We start from the raw sequence: 16,563 nt of genomic DNA, 5'->3' as shown, positions 1-16,563 counted from the left end.
TTCTCTATTTTATTGATAAATACTTGTCCACATCCACTACCTAAAATAAATGCTAGGTGTTATATTACACTATCTATTGCTGCATTCACCCATGTAGCCAGGTACAGGCTAGCTAGGCTAAAGCTAAGTGCTAACTGCTTGCATTTCTGTCTGGAGAGACAGAACAAGGGTGAGCAGGGGCAAGCAAACATTGGGCTTGATTTAGAGAAGGGCGGTAATGCAATCGCAACTGCATTCTCATGGATCGCAGCTACTGAAATATGCTAAAGCCGAACCAAAGCATAGCCGAGCATAGGGCCGCCCACTGCTGCCTTCCATCCGACAACGTGCAACAGCGCAAACATCGGTGCCATCGACACACAGCAGGCAGTCATGCAACATTTAAGGCAAGTCTGACCAGCCGCAAACACTGCAGCGCTCCTGACACACAGAGATGTCTCATGCTGCACAAGAGATCGCAATGACTAATTTATGCATGCCCATGAAACGGCATTTAAACGGTCAGACATACCAGCGTTCTTCTAACTACCACCCGTTACCACCCCCAAACGCTGACTACCTGCCACTCACTTTACGAATGGTTTCTCTGTATGGACGTAGTTGCAAAACAAAAACTGTGCATGCACATTAGCAAACAGTTGCTCATTCTGAGTTAATATTGGAATTGCGACCGTCTCTGAATCAGGCCTATAGTACATATGGGGTATTGCAACACAGTTATATATGGACCGCAGCATGGACTCATCGATATGGATGCTGTAGGGTTGGGGCAGTGATACACAATTATGATGATAACTAGCAGCTACTTAATGGCAAATCACAAATAGACTCTTCAAGCTTTCGATAGCTTTTTGGCTATATCAACTTGCAGTAGTCTATTTGCATCCATTCAATGGCAAAACTGTATCTTGTTTCATCAAATTATTATAGAAATGGCAAAACTGTATCTTGTTTCATCAAATTATTATATTGCTTACAAGTAAGGTCTGTTCACTTACACAAGCTTTATCAAGCACCTCTCTACTATAAAAAGAAGCAGTCTTGTGTTTTGTACATTGGCAAGAACTTTGCATTTGAGTGAAATATTAAATAATATCACACTATGGGCCTAATTCACGCAATGCTGATATCAACACAAATGGTCGATGTTCTTCCACGAAGTTGCATAGTGCATGCAACCCACGGTGTAAACGTACAGATGCACAGCTTGACTGAGGGCCTGATTCAGAGCTACTCGCTGTTTGCGAGCGCTCGCTCTGAATTAGGGCAGGGATTTTTTTTTTCTCCTGCCCGCTCGCTAAGCTGTGGATGCCCACCCACAGCTTGTGCGAGCGGGCTGGAGATGGTCGCGATTATTGCGACCATCGGGCTTGCGAGGAGACCCTGTGGTAGGGTCTCAGCTCTCACAAGCCCGAGTGGACTTCCCGCTCTAATAGAGCAGGAAGTCCACTACTGACATCATGAGTGATGTCAGTAGGGCTGCCCACAAACGCCAGGCTTTCCTAAGGGAACGCCTGTGTTTGTGCAGCCATCCCCCCTCTAGCTAACCCGGTGGACAACAACAATCACAGACTGGGTGTAGTGCACTCCCTCTCACGCTACTCCTGTACTCAGTGGCTTAGCTAAAATAAGAGCCTGGCTAAATGATTACGTAAGAATTGTAAATAATGACACCAGTGTTAAGTAATCACGTTTGTATCACAAGAGAGTCACAAGCAGTGGCGGATTTTACCTAAGGTCTGCAGCCAGCCCTGTATAATCCACCACCCCCAGTGATAGCCTGGCAGTGACTGCTAATCACATGCCAGATAGGCAGTCCCAGGGTAGGTGTTTTCTCCCCTGGCACTGCCAATCCAGACTGCGATAGCAGAAAGCGCTTCCAATGGGAAGCCGCTTCCCTGCCATTATAGCAGCCCTATCTTGCTTCTAGGGGTCGGGCCAATGTCGGGACTCAAGATCCTGCGTATGCGCACATTTACAGATGCCACCGCGGAGTTCAAGTCAAATTTATATATTAGATCATGGGTTCTAAACTCCAATCCTCAACTATCATCTAGAGGTCATGTTTTCAGTTTCTGTCTGTAGCAACAGGTGGAATAATTACTTGCCGAACAAAATAAATGAACTGACCTGTGTAAAATTAAATAAATCCTGAAAACATGACCTGTTGTAGGATTGGAGTCCAGATCTCAAGTTCTAGATTATTACTTATCATTAAGAAAGACAAAATAGCTGTTCTTTATAATATTTCAAGATAGTTAAATTGTACTGTATATTTTCATTATAGATAACTGTTTTTCGTATGGGGTCAGAAGGTCAACAAGATATTGAAATGGCTATATTGACAGCTCTTCTAAAAGGTAAGTGACGTGTGTAGTTCTTTCTACAGAAAGAGCACCTATAGCCTAAATGCTTTAGAGACAGTCATTGCTGCAATTCCAAATATGGGTGGTCCCTCCCGGGTACCCTTCTCTGTACCTGATGTTGAGAACAATATTGTGTTGCCCAGTTTACTTCAGTACAGTTAGGTAGAGTATATCTATTCATCTCTATGGACAATAATTGAGTCTTATTTGCTATATGGGACAAGCTGGCCAGAAAGAGGTTAAGGCAGGTTATCTATTAATTTGCTGCATTTTTATCATGAATATTGTCACCGTCTTTAGGCAACAACTAAACTTTAACAACTTAAATATTGATAAGGTAATTATGTATCAACCTAAGTAATGTTCATGACTAGTATCCTGAAGGCTAATTAGAAATCTGTATGGCTGATGTAAAGGGCTGTTGACCAAGGTCCCAAATTAAGACTGTCCTAGTATATGAATATAAATGTGTTTGAAATCTGATTTTTGTTTTTTGTTCAATTATCAAAGCGAGAAATTCACACCAGATTTTCAAATTCATCTGAACTTTATTTGTACAGCATTGCTTAGTACTTGACAATGACAATAATATTTAAATTATATTCATTCAGGTACAAATGCCTCTGCTCCTGACCAGCTAAGTTTAGCATTAGCATGGAACCGTGTTGACATTGCACGCAGCCAAATTTTTGTTTTTGGACACCAATGGCCGGTAAGATCTCTCTTGTTAAATTAAGTTTGTGAATTCAATTAGCAAATAACATACATAGGGCCTGATTCACTACCGATCGCAATTGTGAATGCAATAGCGATTACGCACGCAGTTCCACTGCGATAGTATGCTAACCCATTGCGATCGCTATGCTGCCGCAGCACAACAAAAGGACGCCCGCTTTGCCTTACACACATCCATAATGTTTAGCAAGACTGCAAAACTATCGGTACATCTGAGTACTGTCACAGCCTCACACACACTAAGCTCTGACTTTACTCAGGAATTGCTAACTTCTTTGCACGCTATGAGTGCTCAGGCTGCGTATGGCATTGCAGTGGATTATTTATGCACGCCCATTCAACAGCATTCAAACACACTGGCACACCTGCATTTCCCCGACCACCCCCCCCGTCACCTCCAACAAACGGCAACTCCTGTCAGTCACTCTGCGATGGGTCTTCGTAGTCACTCTAATCACAGTCCCAATCACAGTGGCCCGTTCTCGCACTGCGATGCGTACGCATGTGCAGTACACAACAATCGTCCATTTGTGTGCGTAATCGCAGTTGCGATCAGTGCTGAATCAGGCCCCTAGTTAGGTTTGTATTCTCATTGTTAATGAAAACAGCATTCCAAATTTTATTTAAAAAGTATGTGACTCTTGATTTAGTGACTGGTTTACTCTTCATTACCATTGAGGTCCTTTACGACCTTTAGCTGTTAATCAATCCCACAAAAAGATTTGTTGCTGTTAAGCCCAGTCCTCTTATGTAATTTAAGTATGATATTATTTTACTAAGTCTGGTCAGCATCAGCTTATGGATGGATATCCTAAAGAATGTACTAATATAATTCAAAATGTATTATTTCACTAATGTACAGCTGTTTATATTCCAAAGGAGTATTAGAATGCACTGGATTGGTTTTATAAGGTCATAAGCCGTATTCAATTTGAGCCGAGCCGCGATACTTTTTCACGTCCTGGACTTTTTGCCTACTTCGCCTATTTTGTAGGCGGAAAAGTGTCTTCCGCGTGCACACTTTACCCTGTATTCAATTTGAAAGTACGCAGAAACGGGACCCGGCGAAACTTGAATTGGCGGAAAGTACTGTCAGATTTGGACAAATCACCTTGACACCCCCCAAAAGATGCTCTGGCATAGGGGTTCACTATGGTACCCCCCGATTTGGCTTGTTGAAGGTATTTGGTGTTTTTAAACGGGCTCAATAGCTGCTAAATAGCATTTTTCTATACGTGGTGCAGAATAATATTCAGGAGTATTTTTTCCAGAAAATAACTTATCCCAACAAATTTGGGGTACTTGAAAATGGGGGTCAGCATATTTAAAAGTTGCTAAAGTGAAGTTGAAAAAACCTGAAAAATCCAATTTTTTTGCCCCCTTTTTCGAAGACATTTTTTGGGGTGTGTTTAAGTGTTTTTTTTGTTATTTTACACAGTTACCTTTGGGGGACTGTCTGAAGGCTGCAGGGGGGTTCCCGCAATGTTGCACCCCAAAACCCTGATGCTGCACTTTTCTCCGCCTGCTATTCATAGGTGAAATTTTCGCATAGGCGGAAAGTCTTTCAAATTGAATACAGGGTAAAAGCAAAACAGGCAAAAATGATGTCATCGGCGAAAAAGTATCGTGGATCGGGACTTTTTGCCTCAAATTGAATACGGGCCTATGTGTATAGTAGTTATATAACTGCTGACTTAGATTCTCGGTGTTGGGAGAGGATCTAATATTGCTGTGCAAAGTTTCTGGGGAGTTTTTACTCTTTTATGTTAGCATGATTTTTGTTTGGGACAATCCCTGGATACATCAATTATCTCTATTTGTATATTATCCACCCAAACAGGGAATTATACTTCGAAGAGTCTCTACTAATGGATTTGTGAACTTTTCCATCTTAAAACACATCATCTATTTTTTTGTATCGTAAATGATTAGAAATCTCTTTTGTAAGGATCTGATTCACATCCACAAACTAATGTAATGAAAAGCAGACAATGTTCTGGAAGTTGTAATGTAAGGACAGATAGAGAGCCGAGTGTTTGTAACTTTGCTGTATTCTTTCTGTCCCAGCTTTGTACTGTAGGTTATTAGTCCTTCTAAATGCTGAAAAATGACTTGATTACAAGGAGAGTAGAAACTCCATACAAAACAGTTTATATAAAAAGTTGGTGAGAACAAAGAATAAAACATCTGCATGTGATTCATTTGTTTAAACACTCTCACGACTACCAGTAGATTTAAACTCAATAGTTAACTTCTAACCCTTGCATACATAATAAATAATTAAAAAAACAGCTTTAATTGTAGCCATTAGATGCATTAGAGTCACATTAAAAAACTACAAGTAATTACTGGAAAAAATTAATTTGACCTCTCTCTTAAGATAAGAGGAAGGGCAAAACGGGATGCAGTCAGTTACCGCCCGGCCGGGATGCCCGCCATCCGAATCCCGACAATGGAAGCCCGACCCGGGACTAAAGATAGACCTCAAAATCCCTTTAGCTTCTAGCTGTTAGCTGCGGAGGAGGGGGTTAGGTTTAGGCATTCCTCGAGTGGATTTAGGGTTAGGCACCCCCCGGGGAGGGTTAGAGTGCGGGAAGTGGGGTTAGGGTTAGGCACCACCAGGGGGACTTAGGGTTAGGCACCACCGGGGGGAGGTTAGGGTTAGGCACCACTCAGGGAGGGTTAGGGGGGGACAGGGGATGGTTAGGGTACTTTCCAGACCAGGTCGGGATGTAGACAGTTCGGGCATCTGGTGTCTGTATTTCATCATGCATTACATACCGATTCCAGGCAAAACACCAACTGTTAGCATATAGGAGACAATTTGTACCAGCCAATTTAAGTACGCCATCTGCAGTTGAATTGCTGATAGTAACATTTGTAGCTTATGAGATAAGGGGCCTGATTCGGAGGTGCACGCAATTCAAACGCAATACCAATGTTCATGTAGTTGAGCAAATATTTGCAACTGTGCATGCGCGAAATGTCCTGAAAATTGCTATGATGCATGTGTTACACAGAGTCTATGCACAAAGATGCTGTTGCAATCAAGACAGACAGAATCAGATATGGGGCAGCAAAGTCATGGGTGTTACTTGGTGGTGACTGGGAGGTGGCCTGAAGTGGGCTCAAACATCTAGATGTCATGGGCATGTTATGGCAGTGTCGCTCAGGCCCGGTGACAGGGGGGTAATATCGGGACAACTGTACTGGACCCTGGGACTTCGAGGGGTCCCGGTCACTCAGGAGTCCACAGAGCCTGACCACTGTCACCTGCCTTGCCTGCTTGTCAGAGCCGGATTAAGTGAGGTGCGCAGGGGGCAAGTTACCCCCGGCATCCCTGTTTTGGGGCCCCCTCCCCAATCTTTTAATCAGCTGCAGTGCAGAGTAGGACTTCACTGACAGATGTAGAACAGGAGGGAGGTGGTGTCCAAGCATGGGGCAAGGCTGCGCTACACTGTTCAATCAATGCCTGCAGCATGAGAGAGAGCAGGGGAGGAGACCTGATTATCCAGCAGCCAACTTATAGTGGTAAGGTAGCTCAGGGAAGGTGCACTCTATGTATGTATGTATGTATGTATGTTTGTATGTATGTATAACAATGTATGTATGTATGTGTGTGATGGGTTGAGTATGGGATGCTGGTGCTCAGGATCCCAGCGGTCAGAATCCTGATGTCGGCATACGATACCGACACCTGCCAGTAAGTACCCTAACCCTACACCTATCTTTCCTCCCCGCAGTTTAAATTTAACCCTCCCCTCGCAGTTTAAACCTAACCTTCCCCCCTGTAGCCTAACCCTAATCCTCCCCCTAGTGCCTAACCCCTACTCCTAACCCTCCCTGCGGTGAGGCATTGTAGGTAGGAAATGCTCTCACCTGCTGTACATGTAAGGGAGGGGGAAGCCTAGCAGCTGAGGAAGCGATATACATGCATCCTGTGTGACATGAATTGGGGGTGTGATGTGTGATCACGCTCCTTTTTTATGGGGAAGCAGTCGGGAAGCCGACGGACAGAATCCCGACCGCCGGCTTCCTGACTGTCTATTCCCGGCAAGGGTTAAATGACAGGCGTCGGGCGCAGACAGCCGCAGGGGGAGGGTTAGGTTAGGGGCTCCCGGTGGGGACTTAGGGTTACTCACCCCCCCGGATGGTTAGGTTTAGGCAGCGGGGAAGGGGGGGTTAGGTTTAGGCACTTAGAGGGGGGATTAGGGTTAGGCACTGGTGGGTGGTTAGGGCTAGGCACCCCTAAGGGAGGGTTAGAGTTAGGGGGAGGGAAAGATTAGGGTTACTTACCTTAATCACCGTTCGGGATTTTCACCCATGTCGGGCTGCCGCTGTCGGGATTTGAACCGCCGGCCATGCGGCGGTAAATCATATGACCATGCAACATGGTTCCCCCAGTCTTAAGTGCCCCGGGCCCCCAAAGCCTTAATCCAGCTCTGCTGCTTGTGCTGCTGCAGTGAATACTGGGCTGGACAGACATGGGGGGCTTGTGCTGGCTGGAGTCAGAAATACACTGAGGGGGTGCTGATGTGTCAGAAAGAAATGGGTGTGTGTGCTGGTGCAAAAGGGCAAAGGAATGGGTTTGGGTGCTGGTGCCAAAGAGCCACAGTGACTTTGGAGTGTTGCTGGTGCCAAAGGGACATGGTTGATGTAGAGGAGGGGGAGACTGGTGCACTGCTGCACAGAGAGGGTGAAAAAGGCTGGGGATGGAGAGACAGAGATTGGGATGAGGCTGGTAATGGCAAGACAGACAGGAGGATGAGGCTGGTAATGGCAAGACAGACAGGAGGATGAGGCTGGAGAGACAGATGGGGATGGTTCTGAAGACACTGTCATGGGTCTGGAGAAACACAGAATGAGCCAATGGGCGACATTCCTGTACCTTCCAGGGAGGGATGATGGCCCCAAAAAGGTGAGTGTACCGGGACCCAAGATTTTTGTTGCCAGTCCTGTTGTACCGAGCGCGTCAGTGAAAGTGTCTGTTCTCTCAGATTCAGAGCCGTAGCCACAGAGGCCATGTTCAGATGGAGAAACTGCACCTGCCATAGGGCTGCTGCAACTGTAGATGGTGCATGTGATGGTGCGCCAATAGTGACATATCAAGAATCACCGGTTGGGTTGCAGAGTGCAGAGAAGCTAAAAGTGTGCATTTCAGGACTTGCTTATTCAGGTGCAGGCTACTACACCAGGGGAATGCAGCCCCAATTAGAAAATTAAATATACCATATTTCTTGAGTTACATTTCTTAATAAGAATATCATAACAATATAATTAGATATACTGAATTACACCATATTTTCTTATCTACATTATGATGCCAGCCTTTAGGAAGCCTTACAGCAGCAGATGGCTCCGCTCACGATAAAGAAAAGAGATCACCTGTAGCCCAAACTAAAGCACCCAGGGGAAAGAGCAAAGGTAAAAAGAAAGGAAAAGGCAAAGACGAGCCAGAGGAAGAGACTGATCCAAGGAAGATTGAGCTTCTGAACTGGGTATTATTTTTTTCGACACTCTTAGCATCACCACTCTACCTCCCATCACAGTTCCATGTTTTGTGCTTACTAAAAGCTGTGCACAGAATTCTCAACTACAATGTTTTGTATTTATTTGTTTAAAACCAACTCTTTAGAGAGAGAATATCTTAGTCATTCACACCAGTCCCTGCCTCATTGGAGCTTACATAATATAATACCTACCACATGTACAAACATATACACACACAGGTTAATTTTTTGTCAGAATCCAATTAACCTACCAGTATGTTTTTGTGTGGGAAGAAATTGTAGCTTCCGGAGGAAGCCCACACAAGCATGAAGAACATACAAACTCCCAAAATAGAGGGCTTTGCTTGGATTTGAACCCAAAATCTCAGTGCTGTGAGGCAGTAAATTTAACCAGCGGCTCCTCCCTGTCATTGCCGGGGGGACTGCACCTTTCTTTACCTGTGTAGCTTGTGCACATGTGCGGGATCACAAACCCACATATGAGCACAAATTAATAAGCAGCCCAGACTTCTAGAGACTGCATCAGCTACAGCTCCTAGAAGCCAGATAGGGCTGCAATTATAGCAGGGGAGTGGCTTCCCATTGGAAGAGCTCTTTGCTAATTGCAGTCTGAACCAGCAGTTCCAAGAGGAGAAAGCACCTTCCCCATGGGACTGCCTGTCCGGCGGTGATAACCAGAGAGCGCTTCCAATGGAAAGCCACTGCCAGGCAGCCAGTCACTGGGGAGCCAGATTTTACTGTTGCAGCATCTACGGTAGGTAAAATACTTCACTGATGCTAACTGCTAAAGCATCTGCATGCCGCCCAATATAAATATGAACTTTAGTAGCACCTCTAATGTTGCCACTGGAATTTAGACATTCATTAAGTACATCATTCACTATATTTACAGTCAGCTAAGGTTTCGTGCATTGTTTATCTCAAGAATGATGCTTCTACATTTCATGCAATGATGGTGCAAATATGTTCATGATACAGTCATTGCATTACACTAGGGTCATTCCATGGAATGCACGGTATTCTAAGTTCAAGTCGAATTTAAATTCTGTAAATATCTCTGAGATGATGACAGTGTCAGGTCAGTTAGCTCTGTGATGTGGTGTTGGAAGGAGTTCTGGAAAAACCAAACTGATTGGAGAATATTCCATATGTAACACTTAAGGCCAGATTCTGCTAGAAAATCTAAGGGATTCCAAATCCCAAAGCAGAAAGTGGTGAATATCTCATTGTGCAATTCAGAGAATTTTGCTCATCTCAACATTTGTCCCAAGAGAAGAAATAATTATTTCAAAATAAAATATCTGTAACATTTTTATATTTTTATGTGCTTTTTCTGAGAGAGTTCAAAAATGATTATAATTATTCTAGATATGTAAATTGTTTTTCAAAGGTCAACTCCCTAGAGCAAGCCATGATGGATGCCCTGGTTTTAGATCGAGTGGATTTTGTAAAACTTTTGATTGAGAATGGTGTCAACATGCAGAGATTTCTCACTATACCTCGCTTAGAAGAGCTTTATAATACAGTAAGTAGATGGGTAATGATGAATGATGGTGAAATATAATAGTAACAAGAAAAAAGACAGGGATGAGTCCGCACTAGTGAAAAGTTAAATAGTAATCAGAGAGTAATCAGCAAAAAATTATTATAAGAACCAACATGCAGGTAGGTTACTTGGATAATTCTACACGATTAATGGTTGGTGGTGCACCCATAGACTTTGTGCAGAACACATGAAGAAAAGTACCTATGCTAGAAGCAGAGGTGGGGGGAAAGACAAATAACGTCTATATTGGGACACTCTTAAATGAAATGTGAAAGGCCATGTAGTAATAATAAGAAGGGGTTAAAACTTAACCTTTAATAAAGAACCTTAAGAGAAAAGACATAAACAGAGACACTACAAATATACATATAGATAGTCAATTATATAGTATTCTAGATAAATAAGAGTGAAATAAGCAAATTTATCATAACAATATATCCAGTAAGATTAAGTAACAATTGACGTACACACTTTCACATATAAACATATAAGTCATCTAATCAGAAGAGATGACAATCAGACTCATGGTACCCAAAGGCATACCAGTACGTTTTAGTCACATGAGAACATCTACTGTGACACATGTAGTGACTCTGAAAATATCACAATATATCATATAGCGTCACAAAAGGACATCTATTGTGACATATGTATTGATTCTGTAACATAACAAAATCAAAAAAATATATATCATAAGGCGAAAATTTATTTATCTGATGCTGCCCTCGATAGACAAATTATATTAATCAATTAGAATGGTACCACACACTAAAGTAGTATGGAGAGTGCTGATTATAGGGATCATCCAGTTATCTATGTTCCCTTAATATATATTAATGACATATACCAAAAAAAGAAGAAGAAAGTGAGACCTGGGATGGAATTACGCCCATACACTTCTGCTGTCACCTGTCTATATCAGACAGGAGATGAGAGAGTGTGTCTGATGCGTCATTCCCAGGTGAAGAGTAAGGCAACGCTTCTGCTTTCTGGGACAACTATATATCAGTCTCCTCTGATACAAAAAGCATTGCAGAGGGAGTAATAAGAAAATAACCCAGATGAGAGAGCCTGTTGGAGGGATACAAAAGATAAGGAGATGTGTATTATGGTGAATTCAGTCTATAGTCAATGATGGTAAATAGAAGTATTTAGTATACCGCAAAGTAAAATTAAATACTGATATAAATCTGGTGCTGGAAATGTCATTGATACACATATATACAGACAGAATCAAAAAATTGGGTCATCTCATGCCAAACGTGAGTGAGATGAGAGAAGGAAAAAAGTAAGTCCTGTGATCACACAGAGGCCGAGCCCACTCTAAAGTCCCCAGTCAAACTCTAACGGAGTCCTCCCTCCAACAAGCTCTCTCATCTGGGTTATTTTCTTATTACTCCCTCTGCAATGCTTTTTGTATCAGAGGAGACTGATATATAAATGTCCCAGAAAGCAGAAGCGTTGCCTTATGGTGCATACACACGATCAGATTTTTCCTTCAGATATGAACGATAACGATTTAAAAATCGTTCAGTCGTTCATATCTGAAGGAAAATCGTTCATATCTGACATGCCTGAACGATGGACGATCAACGATGCGCGTTCCCGTTTGTCAGATAACGATATCTGACATCTGATGGGTTTGCAGTCAGACTTGGACGATTCCATTCATTTTAATGCAGTCAAAAATCGTTCAATCGTTCAAATCGTTCAAATCGTTCAAAACTTTGGTAAAATCGTTCAAATCGTTCAAATCGTTTAATCGTTCAGTCGTTCATCTGACAAATTTGACAAGTCTGACAAATCTGACCGTGTGTACGCTCCATTACTCTTCACCTGGGAATGACGCATCAGACACACTCTCTCATCTCCTGTCTGATATAGACAGGTGACAGCAGAAGTGTATGGGCGTAATTCCATCCCAGGTCTCACTTTCTTCTTCTTTTTTTGGTATATGTCATTAATATGTATTAAGGGAACATAGATAACTGGATGATCCCTATAATCAGCACTCTCCATACTACTTTAGTTTGTGGTACCATTCTAATTGATTAATATAATTTGTCTATCGAGGGCAGCATCAGATAAATAAATTTTCGCCTTATGATATATATTTTTTTGATTTTGTTATGTTACAGAATCAATACATATGTCACAATAGATGTCCTTTTGTGACGCTATATGATATATTGTGATATTTTCAGAGTCACTACATGTGTCACAGTAGATGTTCTCATGTGACTAAAACGTACTGGTATGCCTTTGGGTACCATGAGTCTGATTGTCATCTCTTCTGATTAGATGACTTATATGTTTATATGTGAAAGTGTGTACGTCAATTGTTACTTAATCTTACTGGATATATTGTTATGATAAATTTGCTTATTTCACTCTTATTTGTCTAGAATACTATATAATTGACTATCTATATGTATATTTGTAGTGTCTCTGTTTATGTCTTTTCTCTTAAGGTTCTTTATTAAAGGTTAAGTTTTAACCCCTTCTTATTATTACTACATGGCCTTTCACATTTCATTTAAGAGTGCCCCAATATAGACGTTATTTGTCTTTCCCCCCACCTCTGCTTCTAGCATAGGTACTTTTCTTCATGAAATATAAATGTAGTCTGAGATTGGGCAGGGGATGGAGGGTTCCCATAGGAAGGAGCGGGGATCCGCAAACTAAAGCCACCTGAAGATGGCACATGTTCCAAGGCAGGCTTAAATAGGAGTTACCATTTGAATTCAGTGTCATGATGACATCAGTGATCACATGCCCTCTAGTATTTATTGCCAGGAGAGTTATAACAACTAGCAGGACGCCGGACATAGAGAGTAGACTGAGGTACCAAGATGACGATGGACAGAGAGAGCCTGCAGCATAAAGGGACCTGAAACATGCTTCTCCTAAATGCCCCACCACCTTGTCTCTAAGCAAACTATACTATTCCACTGGAGTCTACTGTCTCTCTTCACCCGCCTCTAGAATGTGAGCTATCACAGGCAGGGGTCTCTCTCATGTTTGTTATCTGTCTACCTCAAATGTCCTTTTTTATGTCTGATGCTGAATTTTTTTGTATTTCATGAGATTTGGGACCTGATTCTGAGTCGCTTGGATGTCGCATTCAGTTGGACTATGTTTTAATTCTGCACATGTGTCCCAGATGCACAGCCAGTGGTAAAATAAATATCTTACCAGTACGCTGTACTCTTCTTGGCCCATGGTCACAAAATGAGCATGGCCACGCGTCAAGAGGGAATGTGGACATGCGGCACGAGTGCATGTCCATGCGTCACACCCTGGTTTCTCGTCACTCTGTGGCATGCCCAACACTCCAGCAGCTAATGACAGTGGTAAGGTAGTCAGGGGGTATGGCACATTCACTACTAATTACTTAATAGTACACTGTACCAGCCTGTACCACCTTACTTGTACCACTTTTACTTGTACCACTGGAAACTAATACTATAATGTATATGCAACATGTCTTATTATACAAGTAAATGTAAGTCCTAACTACTGTATATTTTATATTTTAGAGATTGGGCCCTACAAATACTCTCCATTATCTTGTAAGAGATGTAAAAAAGGTAAAGGATTTATTTAGATATCATAACGGATAAATATGCATGAAAAGTACTTGTGTATCATGCACAACAAGTGTGTCTTTATGCTTTATATTGCATTACAATATGACAGCCATCTCCCTTATCAGTTATTAGGGATTCAGTTATTCTTATTAGTTACAGAGTAAGGCTGGGTACACACTTGTCCAATCCTCAGGGGATACAACGGCAGATCAGACTGTTTACACAATCCTACTGCAAACCTGGTTGCAGATTCTCCATCAAATCTATGCCTACACACCTGTCCAATTTTTCAGCACACCTCCAGTCTGTATCTGCTGACACCATCTGCTGAAAGGATTGTATCAGTGTACACATCCTTCCAATCTTTGACAGACCGACTGCCACCCACAGGGATGAACTGGGAGAAGAATTAGACAAACCAGTTGCATGAGCATACACACTTCTAAATTGGTCTAGTGATTGGCGATCTAGTTGTCTCATTTTTCAGCAGGTTTAAAAATCTTTTGACAAGACCAGACAACCAGGATTGGATGAAACCAGAGGTCTTGTAAGCGTACACGCTCTGTCTGACCAACTGGTTGGCCTGTAGTTGTTTGTATGAGAATTGTGCAGCACGCAAATTACAGATAGCAGAGGGATTATACAGTATATCAAGTGACAGTATATATAGCAATGTTTATATACATACACTACCAGTCAAAAGTTTAAGTACAGCATCATTCTTCCAGTTTTTATTGAAATTCACACAGTTTAATGTCTAAATGTTCTCTGAAATTACACCATAGAACAAAAAAACAATTGGAGATTACAAAGAAAACATAGAATCATTTTGTTTAACAAAATTTAATGTACATTTTTAGCTCATCAGAGTAGTCTCCTTATTCAAATATGACTGCCATACACACCTGTGCGTTCTTTCTACAGTGGAAATCAAATATTGTTCCGTTCTTCCCAACACTGTTGCAGAAGGTCCCACAAATGTTGCTCTTGTAGGCTGCATTGCTTTTACCTTTCTGTCCAGTTCATTTTAATCCAGAGGGGTTAAAGTCTGGAGACTTTGTTGGACATTTCGGATATGAATCCTACCATCTTGTTCTTTTCCTTGAATGTAGTTCTGACGTAGCCTGGAGATATGGTTTAGGTCATTATCTTGCTGTAGGATGAACCCTTGAGCAACTAGACATAGACCAGAGGGTACTGCATAGCGCTGCTGAATGTTGTGTTAGCCCTTTTGGTTCAGGGTGCTAATTGCCAACTTGGGATACAGCAGGTTGGTGCTTCCTACAGTTGTGTCCACATACATCTAGCCTCCTTGCACATTAAACAGCCCTTCTAGTCATGCATGGTGTGACGTGACTTGGTAGTGTCTTATTCGCAAAGCGAGTGCAAATGGGACGCACAAGCAGCTTCTGCTAATTAAAATAATATGCGGCATGCCTATATTCTGTGTGAGACTGGGGCTATATCTGCATGCAAAATGCCACGTTACAGTGTCACAGCCGCTGACACTTCAACGTAGCATTTTGCATACAGATATTACCCCAGTCACACACAGAATATAGGGAATCGGTATGATATCCCGGTGGCCGCATGGCCGGGAGTCCGAATCCCAGCAGCGGCAGCCCGACAAAACAGCAGAGCCCGGCAGCGGAAGCCCGACAGCGCTGGAAATCCCGATCGTCCTAAGGTAAGTATCTACTAACCTTACCTAACCCCCCTAACCCTAATCCTCCCTTAGGGGTGCCTAACCCTAACCTCCCCCCTGTGCCTAACCCTAATCCCCCCTCTAAGTGCCTAACCCTAACCACCCCCTTCCCCACTGCCTAAACCTAAGTCCCCCGGGGGGTGCCTAACCCTAACCTCCCTCCGGGGGTGCCTAACCCTAACCCACCCTCCCCGTAGCCTAACCCTCCTGGGGGGTGCCTAACCCTAACCTCCCTCCGGGGGTGCCTAACCCACCCTCTCCGTAGCCTAACCCTCCCGGGGGGTGCCTAACCTAAGTCCCACCCGGGAGCCGTAAACCTAACCCTCCCCCCCCGCGGCTGTCCGCTGGCGGCGCCTGGCATCCCTTCTATCGGTATGCCGGGCGCCGATCTCCCGGTGTCGGAAAAATGACAGGCGTCTAGATTTAGATGCCTGTCATTTAACCCTCGCCGGGATAATGCAGTCGGGAAGCCGGCTGTCGGGCTTACATCAGCCGGCTTCCCGATTGCATCCCAAATATAGACATGCTGCATATCATTCTACAGTATTCACATCACATTACGAATGAGATACATTTTAAGCGAAATAGTCGCATGAAAAGATGCTCAGCACTACCGATTAACACGGTGCTTACGTGTTATGTGTAATGCGACTTGTAGCGCATGGAGGATAGATGTATGTAGACACACCTGTAACTTCATACAGTATGTCCAATCATATGTTTAGTCTGCCTACTTCCATGAGCAGTTTTAAAAAAAGAGTCCCAAACCATGACGCTTCTTCCTCAATGTTTGACAACTGGTGTCACAGGGGATTATTTACTAAGATTCCCAGAGTGCTGAAGCTCGAAATTTAAAAGGGAAATGCTTTTTAGACATAGTCTTATTCTGGGTTCCATACAGGGGTATAACAGTAGCCATAGCAGCTCATGCTGTTGTTATGGGGCTCAGAGGCATTCAGTCCTCTAATGAGAATGAATGTATGTATGTATGTATGTATGTATGTATGTATGTATGTAATGTATGTATATAACTATATATGTGAGAATGTATGTATGTATATATGTGGGAATGTATGTATGTATGTATATATGTGGGAATGTATGTATGTAC

General features: G+C 42.8%; 1 protein-coding gene across 1 annotated transcript in view; it reads left to right on the top strand.

Moving 5' to 3' along the window:
- The window catches only part of TRPM1 (transient receptor potential cation channel subfamily M member 1), a 109,766-nt gene that overhangs the window by 34,950 nt on the left and 58,253 nt on the right, over positions 1-16,563 (top strand). Inside the window, exons 9-13 of the mRNA XM_088445553.1 lie at positions 2,288-2,360; positions 2,978-3,078; positions 8,429-8,599; positions 10,002-10,136; positions 13,697-13,747. Of these exons, the coding sequence (XP_088301679.1) occupies positions 2,288-2,360; positions 2,978-3,078; positions 8,429-8,599; positions 10,002-10,136; positions 13,697-13,747 (531 nt within the window). The remainder of the gene's footprint in view (positions 1-2,287; positions 2,361-2,977; positions 3,079-8,428; positions 8,600-10,001; positions 10,137-13,696; positions 13,748-16,563) is intronic.

The sequence above is a fragment of the Taudactylus pleione genome, unplaced genomic scaffold, assembly GCF_031769625.1.
Source record: "Taudactylus pleione unplaced genomic scaffold, aTauple2 ptg000019l, whole genome shotgun sequence".
Lineage (NCBI taxonomy): Eukaryota > Metazoa > Chordata > Amphibia > Anura > Myobatrachidae > Taudactylus > Taudactylus pleione.
The sequence above is the reverse complement of the archived record's forward strand: the minus strand, read 5'-3'. Positions and strand labels throughout refer to the sequence as shown.